The 15813-nt window shown below is 40.5% G+C and overlaps 1 protein-coding gene across 1 annotated transcript; it reads left to right on the forward strand.

Annotated features, from left to right (window-relative positions):
• Window positions 1–1824: 1824 nt before the first annotated feature.
• On the forward strand, window positions 1825–9118 carry LOC124076877 (homeobox protein Rhox13-like). The gene is made up of 3 exons (XM_046420952.1): window positions 1825–2237; window positions 5349–5394; window positions 9002–9118. Exons 1-3 carry the CDS (start codon window positions 1825–1827, stop codon window positions 9116–9118), a joined length of 576 nt encoding a protein of 191 aa, XP_046276908.1.
• The last annotated feature ends 6695 nt before the right edge of the window (window positions 9119–15813 follow it).

The following is a 15813-nucleotide window of genomic DNA, read 5'->3' on the forward strand; positions in this document are numbered from 1 at the left end:
CTGTATGCTACAATGTGCAGAGGCCTGCCCATGCTCAGAATCACCCTGAAGACCAGAACTACCTCTATTGTTTGTCTACAGACTCAAAATTTTGCCTCTTTCTATATGCTGACAAAAAGTTTTTAAAAATCAAGTAACCAGTTTTTACAGACAGAATTTTTAGAACGTGAGTGTGACACCACTTGGACAAAATAAGGAACGTATTCATTGTCTACCTTCAGAAACATCCTCCATATCCTTTCTCATGACAGACTCTCTTGGTTATTAGATTTGTTGCAGTAGAGATGTTAGACAGTTATGAAGCCCTGTGGTGCAGAAGGTACCCTAAGTCTGGTAAGATTCATATCAATAGATATGCCAGGTCCTCATTGGTGATTTCTGGCAGATATGTGCTTACTGGGACTCTACTTGTACCAGCCCCCAGAATTTTTTTTCAGTAGGGCCATTCCTGTGCTTGAATCCTGCTTGCTTGTCCTAGTAGCACTATTTTCCATAAGTATAGGGCTCTCTTCCCTAGCCAAAGATATTCAAACTCAAGACTAGCATGTTTAAATAGCATTTATTCTCATCCAAAGTTTCTCTAATTTTTTAAATGCCTCCATCATCATACTTAACTAAAGATAAATCTTTTTAAAAAAATGTTTTTTTAGTTGTAGTTGGTACAATATCTTTATTTATTTATTTTTATGTGGTGCTGAGGATCAAACCCAGTACCTCACATATGCAAGGCAAATGCTCTACCACTGAGCTACAGTCCCAGCCTCAAGATAAATCTTTTTAAAGGTCAGAAAGCATCAGCTAGTCAGCAAATAGCTGTCTTGAAAAAGTCCATTTTTTCTGTGGTTTGGAGTTCACATATGCAGGATGAGGTATTAACACAGGAATATTTTTATGAATCATGGGGATTGGCCTGCAGTTCCATGTTTCTATCACTTTGTGTTCCAAATAAGCTTCTCAAGCTTATAAGAGTTTTCTATATTGACATCTCCTCCCCACACCCTACAAACTCACTACAAACCTTTTGTCTGCATTGATTGTAGTTGGGCAATATCCTCCTCATATTTATTTCTTTAACAGACTCTTTTACCTTCACTACAACAGAGGGAAAGATCCTATGCACTGTAAGCATCCTTGGATGTGATCAGCCCTGAGCAAGTTACACTTGGGTCTCCAATGTAAACTGAGCATCAAGAATGTGGTGTATTTGTACTTCCTAAAGGACTCAAGAGGTTTTTCTTTTAAGGGTGTGTCTTGCCACATGATCCCACAGGGGTGCTTATAGGAGCTTGGCTTTGCTTTCAGGGTCCTTGTAAGAACTCTGTATGCAACCTCCTAGTGGGTCAGGTCAGTTTAATTCCTAGCCTTAGGCAGGTTGTGAATTATGGAGAGCAAGGCTAAAATTCTCTAGATGTTCACACAAGGGGTCCTGTGGTCAGTGTGAAATCTCCCCTCCTCCCCTCTAGCTCTGAGTCATCTTGGAATCCAGCGTAGTCCCTTCTGCAGGGTTACAGCTCAGATCCAGGTGGCTTATTCAGCTAAGTGGCAAACTTGTCCCCCATTCCTTGCACATCCCCTGTTGGCCCATTTCCTCCCCACACAATATTTTTGGCTCTGCCCCATCATTTACATATCTAAGCAGAGAGCCAATAGTAATCCTGGAAAGGGTAGCGTGTGTGCGTCAACCGTTAAACATAGGAACGCCTCAGAACCCCTGTAGCCCGTAAGAAGCTCATAAGCTGGGCTAGCTCCGCCCTGTGGCCTCAAATTTGTTGCCACACCTCACCACATTTGTAGAGGCCACAGAGCCTCTGGTGCTTTCCAGCCATGGCTAGCTGGTATCACTACTATGATACTGACTACTATGTTCTGGAAGAATATGAGAGGGAAATAAACCCTGAATCTGAGCAAAGTGCAGCAGCGGCAGCAGAAGGTGGCCACAGTGAAGGAGCTGTAGGCCTCATGGACAACGTGAAGCCTGAGGGCCACCTGAATCAACTGGATGTCATGAACCAAGAGGGTGAAGTGAACCAGGAAGGAGATGTGAACCAGGAAAACAACAGTGACCATGAAGATGATGACGATGACCAGGATCCCCAGCAGGAGGACCTTGAGGAGTCAGTGGCTCCTCCGTCCCGTCGCAGGGGGCGGCCACGAATCCCGTTTCAGTTCACGCCATGGCAGTTGGATGAACTGGAAAGTGTTTTTGAGGAAACTCAGTACCCTGATCTGCTCACAAGGTAATTGACTGGCTCCGGGAGGAACCTAGTCTTCCAAAGAGTACTTTTCCAGGGGGATTTTCCTCTCTTCTGTGCCCTTCAGGTCCCTGTCCTCAGTAACCCCCCCCCCCGCCCCCTCCCCCTCTCCCCCCCGCCCCTCCCCCTCTCTCCCCCCCCCCGCCTCTCCCCCCTCCCCCTCCCCCTCTCCCCCCGCCTCTCCCCCCGCCTCTCCCCCCTCTCCCCCCATCCCCCCCACCTCTCCCCCATCTCCCCCACTCCCCCCTCTCCCCCTCTCTCCCTCTCCCCCCGCCCCCCCCCCCCCCCGCCTCTGCCCCCTCCCCCCTCCCCCTGCCTCTCCCCCCTCTCCCTCCCCTGCCTCACCCCCCTCTCCCCATCTCTCTTCCCCCTCTCCCTCCACCTTCCCCCCTTCCCCCGTCTCCCCCCTCCCCCGTCTCCCCCCCTCCCCCTCCTCTCCCGCCCCCCCTCTCCATGAGATCCTGTGACAGGTGGGGGTATGCCATGTGATTTTCATGTAGTATTGGTATGAATTAACTCTCAAAACTGTTTGGTGCCACTTGTTTATTTTTTTTGTTTTGTTTTGTTTTTAAATTGTAGTAAAATACACAGAAACATGAAATTTACTATCTAAATCAGTTGCTTTTCTTTTTTTTTTTTTTTTGGTACTGGGGATTGAACCCGGGAGTGCTTTACTACTGAATCATATCCCCAGACCTTTTTATTTTTTCTTTTGAGACCGGGTTTCACTTAGTTGCTTAGGGCCTCCCTTAGTTGCTGAGACTGGCCTCGAACTTGTAGTCCTCCTACCTCACCCTCCCAAGTGGCGGTGGGGGTGTTACAGTCATGTGCTACTGTGCCTGGCTCTAAATCACTTTTGAAGTAGAACTTAGCAGTGTTAAATATTTGCATGTTGCCGTGGGACAGATCTTCAGAACTCTCTTCACGAGGCCAAAATGAAACTATACCCATTGAATGATACCCCATTCCCCTCCCCAAAGCCCTGAAAACCAAATTTCATTCTATGAATTTGACAATTCTAGGTACCTCAAATAAGGGAAATCATATGGTATTTATCTATTTCTGATTGGCTTATTTCACTTTGCATAATCTCCTCAAGGTTATCCATGATGTAGCATGTGTCAGCATTTTTTTTCTTTTTTAAGGCAGAGTAATATTCTGTTGTGTGAACATAACTATTTTGTTCATCATTTGTGGAGGGACATGTGGCTCTCATGAATAATGCTGCTATGAACATGGGGTATACAAATATCTCTTCATATCCAGGTTTTCAATATTGTGAGTATATACCCAGAAATAGAATTGCTGGATCATATGGTATAATATTTTGAGGAACCTTCGTACTCTTTTGTAGTAACTGCATTATTTGATATTTCTACCAGAGTGCACTAGGGTTCCAATTTCTCCATGGGCTTATTTTCTGGGTTTTAATAGTAGGTATCCTAATAGGTATGATATAATGTCACTATTGTTTTTTTTATTTAAAAAAAGTTTTTTTAGTTATAGATGGACAGCATGCCTTTATTTTATTTACTTATTTTTATGTGGTGCAGAGGATCGAACCCAGTGCCTCACATGTGCTAGGCAAGAGCTCTGCCACTGAGCTACAGCTCCAGCCCTCACTGTGTTTTTGATTTGCATTTCAAGAGTGATTAGTAATGTTGAGTATTTTTCCATGTACTTTGTGATCATATGTATATATTCTTTGGAGAAATGTCTCTTTATCTCCATTGCCTGTTTTTAAAACCCAGGTGGAAATTTCGATCCCCAGCTTATCAGGGCTGCTCTGTAACCTACTGCAATACCAATTTGCAAATGTTTTCTCCCATTCTGTGAATTTGTTCTTACTTCTTGATTATGTCCTTTGATATATAAAAGGTTTTCATTTTGCGAGAGTCCAACTTATCTATTTTTCTTTCATTACGTGTGCTGTTGGCCTGATTATGTAATAAAATTTTTTATTGAATTCAGGGTTAGGAGCATGAAGTCCTCTCATGTAACTGTAGTGCTATAACTTTCCTGTGTTTAGTATTTGTTCAATTTATCATGGGTTTTTCCACTAATTTTTACATTTTATGTTTTTATTAGTACATTATAGTTTTACACAATTGTGGGGTTCATTTTGACATATTCATAAATCCACATAGCATAATTTGCTCCATTTTAGCCCCAGCACTACCCTCTCCCTCCCCTCCTTCCTCCCTGATTCCCTTCCTCTAATCTATTGGTCTTCCTTCTATTAATTTTTATTTATTTATATATTTATTTTTAAAATTTTTAATTTTTAAAAAATTATTTTTGTAGTTGTACATGGACAGAATGCCTTTATTTTATTTATTTATTTTTATGTGGTGCTGAGGATCGAACTCAGTGCCTCATGCATGCTAGTCAAGTGCTCTGCCACTGAGCTACAGCCCCAGCCCTATTAATTTATTTTTAAAAATTGGATCATTATAGTTAAAAGAGGAATTCATTGTAATATATTCATATGCATATATAACATAGTTTGGTCAATTTCATTATTCAGTTTCTCCCCTTCCCATCCCTCCTTCATCCTCCTTCCCCCCTCAATTCCCTTCCTCTACTCCATAGTTCTCCCACCTATTTTCATGAGAATCCTCCCTTTTTTAAAAAAGTCCATATTTTCTGTCTAGCTTCCACCTCTAAGAGAAAACATTCAACACTTGACATTCTGAGTCTAGCTTATTTCTAATTTTTATTTTTAAAAATAGTACATTAGGGGCTGGGATTGTGGCTCAGTGGTAGAGCGCTCGCCCAGCATGGGCACGGGTTCGATCCTCAGCACCACATAAAAATAAAGGCGTTATGTTGTGTCAGTCTACACCTAAAAAATACATTAAAAAATAGTACATTAATATTATTTGTCTTGACATTGCATTGCTAACACTACCTTCAAGTTTGTGGTGAGATCAAACCATTTCTAAAGAGAGACTGGATCTGAGTATCATATAAAAATATATTTAGGGGGGATTTCAAGGAGAGATTGTATATTTGAGAACTAGCACTGAACCTGTATACTATATTTCATTTCATCCATAATACTGAATACTGAATATCTGTGTTTTTTCTCCACAGAAGAGAGCTTGGAAGACAAATGAATGTTCCAGAAGCCAAAGTGCAGGTCAGTAAATCTGAAGAAACAATTTGGCAGGGCAGTAATTCTACCTGCTTTATGACATGGATATTTTTATCCTAGACATTTGCAAAATGGTTTGTTTTTGTTGTATTTGTTAATTGGGCAAACAAATTTTGAAATTTAGTCTTTGTGGGTGAAAAATGGAATAAGTAAATTCAAGTTTGTGGTTCTTTTTCATTATTAGAGGGTATGTGTTTTCCTATAAAAGAAAACAAAACAAAGGAACAAGCTGCTTTTCCTATTTTGTGTACAGAATCAAAGATATAATTATATACACATATGATACATGAATGTATTCGATGTAGTTCAAGTTTTTGACACTAATATACTTTATGGAGCATTTTTTTAAAGATTTTGAATTTCAACTTTATTACTGTTTGTATTTGTGTCATTTACAGAAGTCACTTAGCCTCTTTTTTTTTTTTTTTTGTGGTGCTGGGGATTGAACCCAGGGCCTTGTGCATGTGAGGCAAGTACTCTACCAACTGAGCTATATCCTCAGATATATATATATATATATATATATATATATATATATATATTTTTTTTTTTTTTTTTTTTTTTTTTTTTGGTACTGGTGATTGAACTCTGGGGCACTTAACCACTGAGTCACATTCCCAGCCCTTTTTTGATTTTATTTACAGACAGGGTCTCACTGAGTTGCTTAGCATCTCACTGAGTTGCTTAGTGCCTTGCTAAGTTGCTGAGGCTGGCTTTGAACTTGAGATCCTCCTGCCTCAGCCTTCTGAGCCCCTAGAATTACAGGCGTGCGCCATCACACCCGCATTCAATACCTAAAGAAATCATTAACCTCTTTATGGAGCATTTTTATGTGGAGTCAGGTTGCAGCATAACCTTACCTTGGAAGCATTCAGATTGATGGAGGAAGGACCAAGGTTATAAGAGGGTTCAGTTGTACTAAATTATTTAAAACTAAGTAAGCATAAGCACTTCATTTTTTAAAAAAAATTTTTTGTAGTTGTAGATGGACAGAATGCCTTTATTTTATTTGTTTATTTTTATATGGTGCTGAGGATCAAACCCACTGCCTCACACATGCCAGGCAAGCACTCTACCACTGAGCTACAGTCCCAGCCCAGCGTAAGCACTTTAAATAAATGGATTTATAAATACTGGGATGAGACAGTAATTCATCCAAAGAACACATTCTATGAATAAGTAATGTATGTATCAATTGAGCTGAGACTGATGTGGGAAGATACCTGAAAAGCCCAAGTGTCTGATCCTCCTCCTTTTAGTTTGTAAATTTTTGGTAAGATGAAATGGAAAATGGCAATTTTCAATTTGAATTGCCCACATGTTATGACATGTCTACTTCAAATTATTGCCAAAGAAGTCACATTATGATTGTGATAGGACAAAAGGTTTCAAGATTTGAAAATGTATCTAAAGAGTGAAATGAACAAAAAATATTGAATTAATTTTATTTAACCTAAGAAGGATGAGAAGGGTATAGACAAAGTTACAAAAGGCAAAATACACCTTGCAGGTGCAATGTTAAATGCATAGGTGAATCTTCTCTTGAATATTTGCTAACTTGGAAAAATACATTTTTTTTCCTTTTTGGTGGTAGTATTTTGAAGAGGCAGGTTTTGTGGAATTTGTTTCCCTAAACAGAGCCCTCATTTCAGGGTAAATTTGTACCTGTCTTGGATTGAATACTTTTCATTCCTTCAGTCAGTGGTAACTAATATGTAGGCAGGTCATGGAATCAGACAGTGATTACATAAGAACAATAACCAAAGTGATAAATTCAAAACAACAACAAAAAATGAAAGAAACATCAGGATGACCTTACTATTATTATTAGCTTTGTTGCAGCATGCATGTATGAATGCAGTGATGGAAAAAGGCTGTGGACATGATGGTGGGTGCCCAGAAAAGTAGCTTCACAAAGCAAGCCACTGAGCACTGGTGTAATAATGCCACATGCCAGGCTGCACAGTCAAGCCTGGCTCAGGTGGGAGAATTTGGGAAGCGGTTGTGAGCATTTCTTAGGGTGGTAAGGCAAAGTCAGAAGAAAAGAAAATCTGAAGGTATGATGAGTTGCTTTTGCCCTCCCTGGATCACATGTCTCTCTGTGGAGTTCTAAAGGGAACTTGAGCTACAGGAGACAAAGGAGGGAGAAACCCAGATGTTCTCAACTACTTCATACTCTGCAGGGAGAATTTCTCAAGATACTTAACATGTGATTTCCCCTTCTCTTTTGCAAATATAGTAAAAGTGTTTTAGGAAACCAGTCTTGGGAATACCGACTTGATAATAGCCCACACCATCAGTCCATTGTAAGCTTTCTTTTTTTTTTAAACTTTTACATTTTTTTATACTTTGTTTTTATGTGGTGCTGAGGATTGAACCCAGTGCCTCATGTGTGCTAGGCAAGCTCTCTACCACTGAACCACAACCCCAGCCACTTTCTTTACGTTTATGTAGACTTGACCAATGGTACCTTTGTACCCTACCTCAATGTGAGCTCCTTTACAGTGACTTTCTTTAGATTATATGTTCATGTGTCACCATTTGCAATTTGGGAACTTCCCAAATAATTAAATACAATGGAAATCTCATTTGGTAAGAGGATAGTGATATACAACAGGTTGTTTTTTTTTTTTTTTGGTACTGGGGATTGAACCCAGGAGCACTTAACCACTGAGCCATATCCTCAACCCTTTTTATATTTTATTTAGAGACAACGCCTCACTAAGTTTCTGAGGCTAGCTTTGAACTTGAGATCCTCCTGCCCCAGCCCCCCCCCCCTCCAAGCCACTAGGATTACAGATGTGCACAGCCATGCTTGGCTGACAGGTTTTTAAAAATCTATTTGCATTTTAATAATTGGCAGGAAATTTACAGAAGAGCCCATTTTGTGACTCCCACTCATCCCTCATTTTGGTCAGGATGCAGACTGTACTTTATCTGGTTACCAGACGGGTTATCATGAGTGACCAGGAGCAACTCACAAACTAGACCTGCATTCAATACCTAAAGAAATCGTTAAAGAATATTAAAATTGGAAGGAGGGAAACAAAAGTATTCACTCTTTTCCAGAGGGTACAGACCTGGTGCTCACTAAGGATGAGCTAAAGAAGGTCAGTTGTGTTCTTACATTTCCTAATATTTTGGTTTTTTGTTTGTTTGTTTGTTTTTGTTTTTGTTTATGGTGCTGGGGATGGAACCCAGTGCTCATGGATTCTACACAAGTATTCCACCACTGAACTATAGCTCAGGCTCCCTAAGGTATTTGAGTAATGAAAAATAATTTCTGACTGGTATAGTGGTGCATGCCTGTAATGCCAGCAATATGGGAAGCTGAGGCAAGAGATCATGAGTTCAAGGTCAGCCTCAGCAATTTAGCAAGACCCTGTCTCAAAAAGAGGGCTGGAGATGTAGCTCAGCGGTAAAGCCCCCCCTGGATGCAATCCCAGTACCAAAAATAAATAACAACAACAAAAAAGTTTCTGCTGTGCAATCCAAAATCTGAGTAGCCTATAAAGCTGCATGATGTGTTTTTTCCATTATGGCATTAACTGTTCAAAATACTAAACCGATCCCTTTTCCCCTCTGATTACAGACATGGTTTAACAATAGGAGAGCCAAATATAGGAAAAGTCAGAGGGAATCAATGCTCAGATGTATTCCACCTGGTGTCCCAGACTACATTTTCATGACAGATGTGGAGGAACCCTAGACTTCCATCTTTCTTCAGGAGTCAGAATGGAGATGTGTTTATCTGTTGGCACTGAAATATGGGTGATCCATGACACCCCTGTTGCCCTTATCTTTTCAGCACTTACATTAGCAATAAAGAGTTGAATTTTTCAGCATTATTTGTTTTCATGTGCCTACTCGGGTATGTAGGGTATCAAAGCAAACTGTTCAGGATATGCTATTTAAACAAAACAATCTGGAGCTATGCTTTCATGAGGTGATATCCCTGAGTCACCATCAGTAGGCCCTGCACATCATAGTCTCCCAAGTGCTGTGGTAGGTTCACACTGACCCATAAATTCTTCTCTGTCCTCTCATCCATCATGCCTTGCTTACTCCCATTCTTGTCCAGTGTGTCTAAGAAGGGGTAGAACAAGTCTCTAGTGAGAGGACAGTGTGTTTCCACACAGGGTTGAGTTCCAGCCATGCTGACAAGTTCACTCCAATTCCAGGATACTGAGACTAAAACTTCCTAAGATGAAACTCACAGCATTTATGAAAAAGTAGCTAGTGAACATTCATTTCTTCAGTAAACAAGCACACCATGTTTGGCCTCACTTTTATATGAGCTTCTCTGTTCAAACTGCAAATTTTCTAATTCTTTTCTCTCTTTCTGTTCCTAATTCTCCAAACTCTGTTTATTGCCCTCCATTTATGTGGTGCATTTAGGAGCTGTTCTGCTCCAGAAGTCCTGTAGCTTCCAAAGAGCATAGGAATAAATCTTGTTAAGGCCAGATTGAGGTTCCTGTCCCTTATTCTCCTCCATCTCCAGCCCAGGAGATTTGTCGCACCTTCTTCATCTCAGAAGCTGACTAATACTGCCTCACAGTATTAGTCATCTTTACATACTTAGGAGAATCTCACTGCCAGTTCACTACTAAAAGGAAAGGAACCTTTTGGTTCAGAGGTGCTCAGAGCAAGAGTTAGAAGATGGTCCCTAAGGAAGATTCCAGAATAATTACTCACTGAAAAGAAGCCTTAGCTCTGCTTTCTTCCTGCTCTGTGCTTTGTGTAAAACAGACAGGATAGAAAAAAAAATCATGTTGTGGGGATACAGAGACAAGGCCTAGTCTTTGAAAGCATTAAGTTCTTCTCATGTGAAACTCAACGTGAGTAATTTTGAGTTATGGGAGTTTCAATGGATGTGTATGTGAAAAGTGAATAACTGGATGGCATAGTCCTACTATTAGGTGATAGCAGTGACTTCAGTTCAAGTACCAAAGTGATCTGAGAATTCCCTCTAGTATGGGTTAGTCAAAGACCATTTCATAGCAGGGATTTCCTTGGCAAGCATGCCATGGCCTCAGCTAGTTTTTTTTTCTTTCTTTCTTTCTTTCTTTCTTTCTTTCTTTCTTTCTTTCTTTCTTTCTTTCTTTCTTTCTTTCTTTCTTTCTTTCTTTCTTTCTTTCCTCCCTCTTTCTTTCTTTCCTCCCTCTTTCTTTCTTTCCTCCCTCTTTCTCCCTCCTCCTCCTCCTCTTCTTCCTCTTTCCATTTCCTCCTCCTCTCTCCATCTCCTCTCTCCATCTCCTCTCTCCATCTCCTCCTCCTCCTCTCTCCATTTCCTCTCTCCATCTCCATCTCCATTATAGTTGTACATAATGTTGGGACCTAGCTGAATACAATAGAACAATATAATTTGGCCAATATAATTCCCAGTATTTCTCCTTTCCCTTTCCTACTCCCTCCCAGTCCCTTTCTTCTACTCTACTGATCTCCCTTTGATTTTTATGAGATCCCTCACCTTTCTGTACCTTTTTCTTCTCTACCTTCCACGTATGAAAGAAAACACAATCCTTGACCTCCCGAGTTTGGTTTATTTCACTTAACATAATGTTCTCAAGTTCTATCCATTTTTCTGCAAGTGACATAATTTCATTTTTCTTTATGACTGAATAAAACTCCATTGTGTGTGTGTGTGTGTCTAATCACATATTCTTTATCCATTCTTCCATTAATAGATACCTAGGCTGGTTCCATAACTTGACTATTGTGAATTGTAGTGCTATAAACATGGGTAAATATGTATTGCTACAGTATGATGACTTTAATCCTTTGGGAAGAATGCTGAGGAGTGATATAGCAGGGTCATGTGGTAGTTCCATGCCTAGTCTTTTGAGGATCCTCCACACTGATATCCATAGTAGTTGTACTAATTTACAATCCCAACAACAGCTTAAAGGTGTTCCTTTTTCTCTACATTCTCTCTCCAGCATTTATTATGAATTTATTATTGTTTGTATTCCTTTTTCTTTTTCTTTTCTCTCTTTTTTTTTTTGTACCAGGGATTGAACCCAAGGATGCTTACAACTGAGCCACATCACCAGCCCTTTTGTATTTCTTATTTTGAGACAGGGTCTCACTAGGTTGCTTATAGCCTCACTAAATTGCTGAGACTGGCTTCGAACCTGCGATCTTCCTGCCTCAGCCTCTGGAGCTGCTGGAATTACACCATGCCTGGCTATTTTTATTCTTGATGACTGCCATTCTAAGTGGAGTGAGATGAAATCTCAAGTTTAGTTTTGATTTGTATTTCCCAAATTGCTAATGATATTGAATGTTTTTCCATATATTTGTTAACCATTTATATTTCTTTTGAGAAGTGTCTGTTTAGTTCATTTGCCCATTTATTAGTTGGATGTGTCTGCTAATTTTCATTTCTGTCTTCTTCATTCACACCCTTGCTTGTGTCAGCAGAGTGGTTATGTGTAATGTGGCACCTTCACAAAAAGAAGACTGAGTTTGCTACCTGGAGGCTCCTTGCCCTGTCGGAAGTGCAGAAAATCCAAGAAAACACCTGTGTATGCCCCTGCCTCGCAGGATGATTTTGAAAACTTGTATTTCTATTGCGCAGTGTGGACCTCTTTTCTTCTTTTTAATACTGTGGTTTTCAATACTTTAAGCAACCTCAATACTAATTACAAGGCCTGTACAAATAAGTTTAGGACATTGTCAAGCCCAACCTTGATGCCCTATCTGTTGTGGCCCAATATGAAAATGAGAGCCCAAGAGCACTCAGCACAAATCCATTAATCCTCAACATCCATTCTGACTCACAGCAGCAGAGGATATTCTTTTCACATTTCAGCTGCCTAGAAGAAGGCAAAAGAAGTGAATCACTTTCACATATCTGACTACATCCAGACAGGTATAATATAATCAGAACCTAGGAGAAGTAGCCAAGAATCAAAATTCAAAACATCTATTTAACTGCAAGTACTTAGAAACAAAGGGCAGGTGAAAGGATAGGGCACCAAAAATTCTTCATTGGACAAGAATGTGGTCTCCATGTAGACGTGGAAAGGGATTTCTGAATGAAGAGAAGAATTACCTTCCTTGAGTGTCTCTGGGCTGAGTACAGTGAAGTCAATCCTGGGGAAAAGCTTCCTAGGCATCCCTGTGTGAGCAGGGTGCCCCCAGGATCTCCAAAATGAATTTTTGCTTTTACACCCTTGAGCTCTCCAAGTGTATGGTCTTGCTGATTCCTGAGATGCTCTGAAGTCATCTTTCCTATTGTTTCTGTGCAAAATAATTTAACTTCTCTTTAGTGGTTGTAAATTCTTCAATAACCACACTGTGCTTGGCCCTACTTTTACATGAGCTTCTATTGTCAAACTGCAAATTTTCCAATTCTTTCTTCTCTTTCTGTTCCTAATTCTCACAGTTAACCTGTCTAAAAGCTGCCAGCAATACCCATGCCACCTTTGGAATACTGTGCTGTCTTGAATTTTCTCTGCCAGATTAATTAGTTCCTCACTTTCAAATTCAGCCTCAGGACACAAAGTCTCAGGACATGGGCAAAATGTTGAGAAGTTATTTGCCAGGATCTAACATGAATGGCCCCTAGTGCAATTCCCACTGGAGTCTTCATTCCCATTTGAAACCTCATGAGTGCATTCTTTACTGTCTGTGTTCCTCTTGGCATTCTGGTCTTTTGAGCTATCACCAAAATTGCCCATTAAACTCTGCTTATTATATTCTAAGTCTTCTCCAGCCTGCATCTCCAAACTTTTCCAAACTCCTCTCAGAAACCAGTTTCAAAGGCTTCTGAACCACACAGGTTAGTCACAGCAATGACTCCACTTTTTGAAACCAATTTCTATGTTAGTTTTCTGTCACTGTAACCAAAATACCTGACAAGAACAACGTAGAGGAGGAACTTTACTTTGGGCTCATTGTTTAAGAGGTTTCTGTCCATCATTAGCTGCCTCTATCACTCTGGAACTGAGGTAAGGCAGAAGATCATGGTGTAAGGGTATGGCACAGGAAAGCTGCTCAGCTTATGGTAGGCAGGAAGGAGAGAGAGATGGAAAGGCTATCCAGGAACAAAATAAAAACCCCAAGTCACATTCTCATGTCAAACTTCCATCAGCCATGCCTCATTTGTCAACAGTTACCACTCAGTGATCAAATTATTAATCCATCAAGTTAAATCCACTAAGTAGTCACAGCTCTCGTAATCCAGTCATTTCATCTCTGAACATTCCTGCATCTTCTCACACATGAACCTTCAGGGAACACCTCATATCCAAACCATAGACTGGAACTGAAGCCAGGGGTGCTCTAACACTATGCTATATCCCAGCCATTTTAATTTTTCTTATGAGACAGGGTCTGCTATGTTGCTCATGATGGCCTCTAACTTTCCATCCTTCTGCCTCAGCCTCCCAAGTCACAGGGCCTACAAGCCTGTGTCACCTTCTACTTCTTTCAGGTTCTAGATGTCTCAGGGAACATGGTGATGTGAGGCAAAATAGATAAGCCAAATATGGCTATGGATGAAACTTTATACATAGTGTAGATTTTCAAAGAGAAAATTCTAAAATTAATCCCACGAAGAGCATTTCTCATAATGTATACTTCAAATATCTAAAAAGCATTGCATACAAATCAGTATAAGAAAATACCTCTTTTTTTGTATTTTATTTAGAGAGAGAGTCTCAATGAATTGCTTAGCACCTGGCCATTGCTGAGGTTGGCTTTGAATTTGCAATCCTCCTGTCTTAGCCTCCTAAGACACTGAGATCATAGGCGTGTACCATCACACCTGGCCAAGGAAATAACTTTTGATTCATTTTCTAAATTCTTTAGAAAGTGGTACACAGGGAGCTGTGGTTGTGGCTCAGCAGTAAAGCACTTGCCTGGCATGTGTAAGGCACTGGGTTTGATCCTCAGCACCACATAAAAATAAATAAAATAAAGGTTTATGTCCATCTACAAATAAAATTATTTTTTAAAAAGTGGTAAACAACATATACATTCACCTGACATATGTTGTCTTTGGAGAGGTAAGCTGGTTTGGGCTGAAAAATTATAAATACACTATCATGAGGAATGTAGTAGATCGAGCATTTTTAGAGTAATCTAGAAGTTCTAGATGGGTACTTGCTTTCTATAGTGCTTCACCATGAAGAAAATATTGTCAAGAGGTTTCCAAATATGAATGCTAATGGTGAAACTAAGTATGAAGGAAGTATGGTCTATGTGGGTACAGCATGTCTGTTGATTTAAAATAGCTGTATATAACATAGATTTAGATTTTTAAAAGTATAATCAGAACTTTGGACACCTAACTTGGAAGTGCCTCAGGAACAAAATCTGAAACAACAATTTTAACTACATGTACTTAGAAACAAATGGCAGAGAAATGATAGGGCATCAAAAATTGTTTATTGGACAAGGGGTGGTCTCTCTGTAGATGTGGAAAGGGAATTTTTGAATGAAGAGAAGAGTTACTATGAATGTATACAAAGTAGGGAATGGAGTTTGTTCCGAGTTGTTTTCACAAGAGCCAAAGTACATTTACCTGTATTCCATCCAGCTAAAGACATGGCTGGATTCTTTCCAGAGGCAGTAGCAGGGGAATTCTCCTAAAGGACTGACCGTCCCAGATGGGGCCATTTGGGACTCCCAAGAAAGGAACGCTAAAGGGCAGGCAGATCAGACCAAAGCACTGATTAGGAACTCCAGCAGTCAGAGGGGGTTCTGCTTCTGCACAAAGAACAGTTACATGAAGGATGTTCTTAGCTAGCTCCAAATCAAGGATTTTGGGTTATAGAGCTTAAAGAAGGGTTTCAGGAATGTGTCTCAGGGCTAGGGCTGCTTACTCTGGGTTTGCCAACATGTTCTATCTTTCCCTGTTTCAGGCCATAACCTACACAAGTGTACCCATGCCTGGGGATGTTCAAGGTCCCAGATTGTGTTCTGGCCTACCAGGGAAAAAACAAGCTTCTGTGCAGGTCACATAGCCATGCAGGCCTCTGTGGTTCTCAGTTTGGACACAGAGATAACAGGGGAGAGTTGAAGATATACAACCTGAATTCTGATCCTGGGTGTTGTACTGATAATTGGACACTGCAAACATATGGTTGTACTGTTTTCCACACTTTGGTTGGTGCTGATGTGACTCCTGGGGAAAGATTGAATCCTGAAAGTCAAGTAAGGGGAGTTGCAATAGTGCCCCTTGTGGCCTCCACTTGTTCTGGTCTGACTTGGGCAGGGGCTAGGGCTGTCATTGCTTCCTGCATCCCCTGTTGAATGGGTTGCTAGGGTGACAACTCTCATCACTTGGCCCTCATCCTAAGAATGCTGCACATCACTTGTACTCTGGGATTCACCCCAGATTTCTTATGCTCCTGTCCTGTAAGCCAAGGCTGTAGGGATATCCCCAGGAGAGCA

This window comes from Marmota monax, unplaced genomic scaffold (assembly GCF_021218885.2).
Source record: "Marmota monax isolate L192 unplaced genomic scaffold, Marmota_monax_Labrador192_F-V1.1 WCK01_AAM20220418_F8-fsc00155, whole genome shotgun sequence".
In the NCBI taxonomy this organism is placed as follows: Eukaryota; Metazoa; Chordata; class Mammalia; order Rodentia; family Sciuridae; genus Marmota; species Marmota monax.

Excerpts from the sequence above, each read along its gene's own strand:
- LOC124076877 (XM_046420952.1), top strand. The coding sequence starts at position 1,825 with ATGGCTAGCTGGTATCACTACTATGATACTGACTACTATGTTCTGGAA. Across the intron at positions 2,238-5,348 it reads TACCCTGATCTGCTCACAAG|AAGAGAGCTTGGAAGACAAA; the intron begins GTAATTGACTGG and ends TTTTCTCCACAG. Across the intron at positions 5,395-9,001 it reads TTCCAGAAGCCAAAGTGCAG|ACATGGTTTAACAATAGGAG; the intron begins GTCAGTAAATCT and ends CTCTGATTACAG.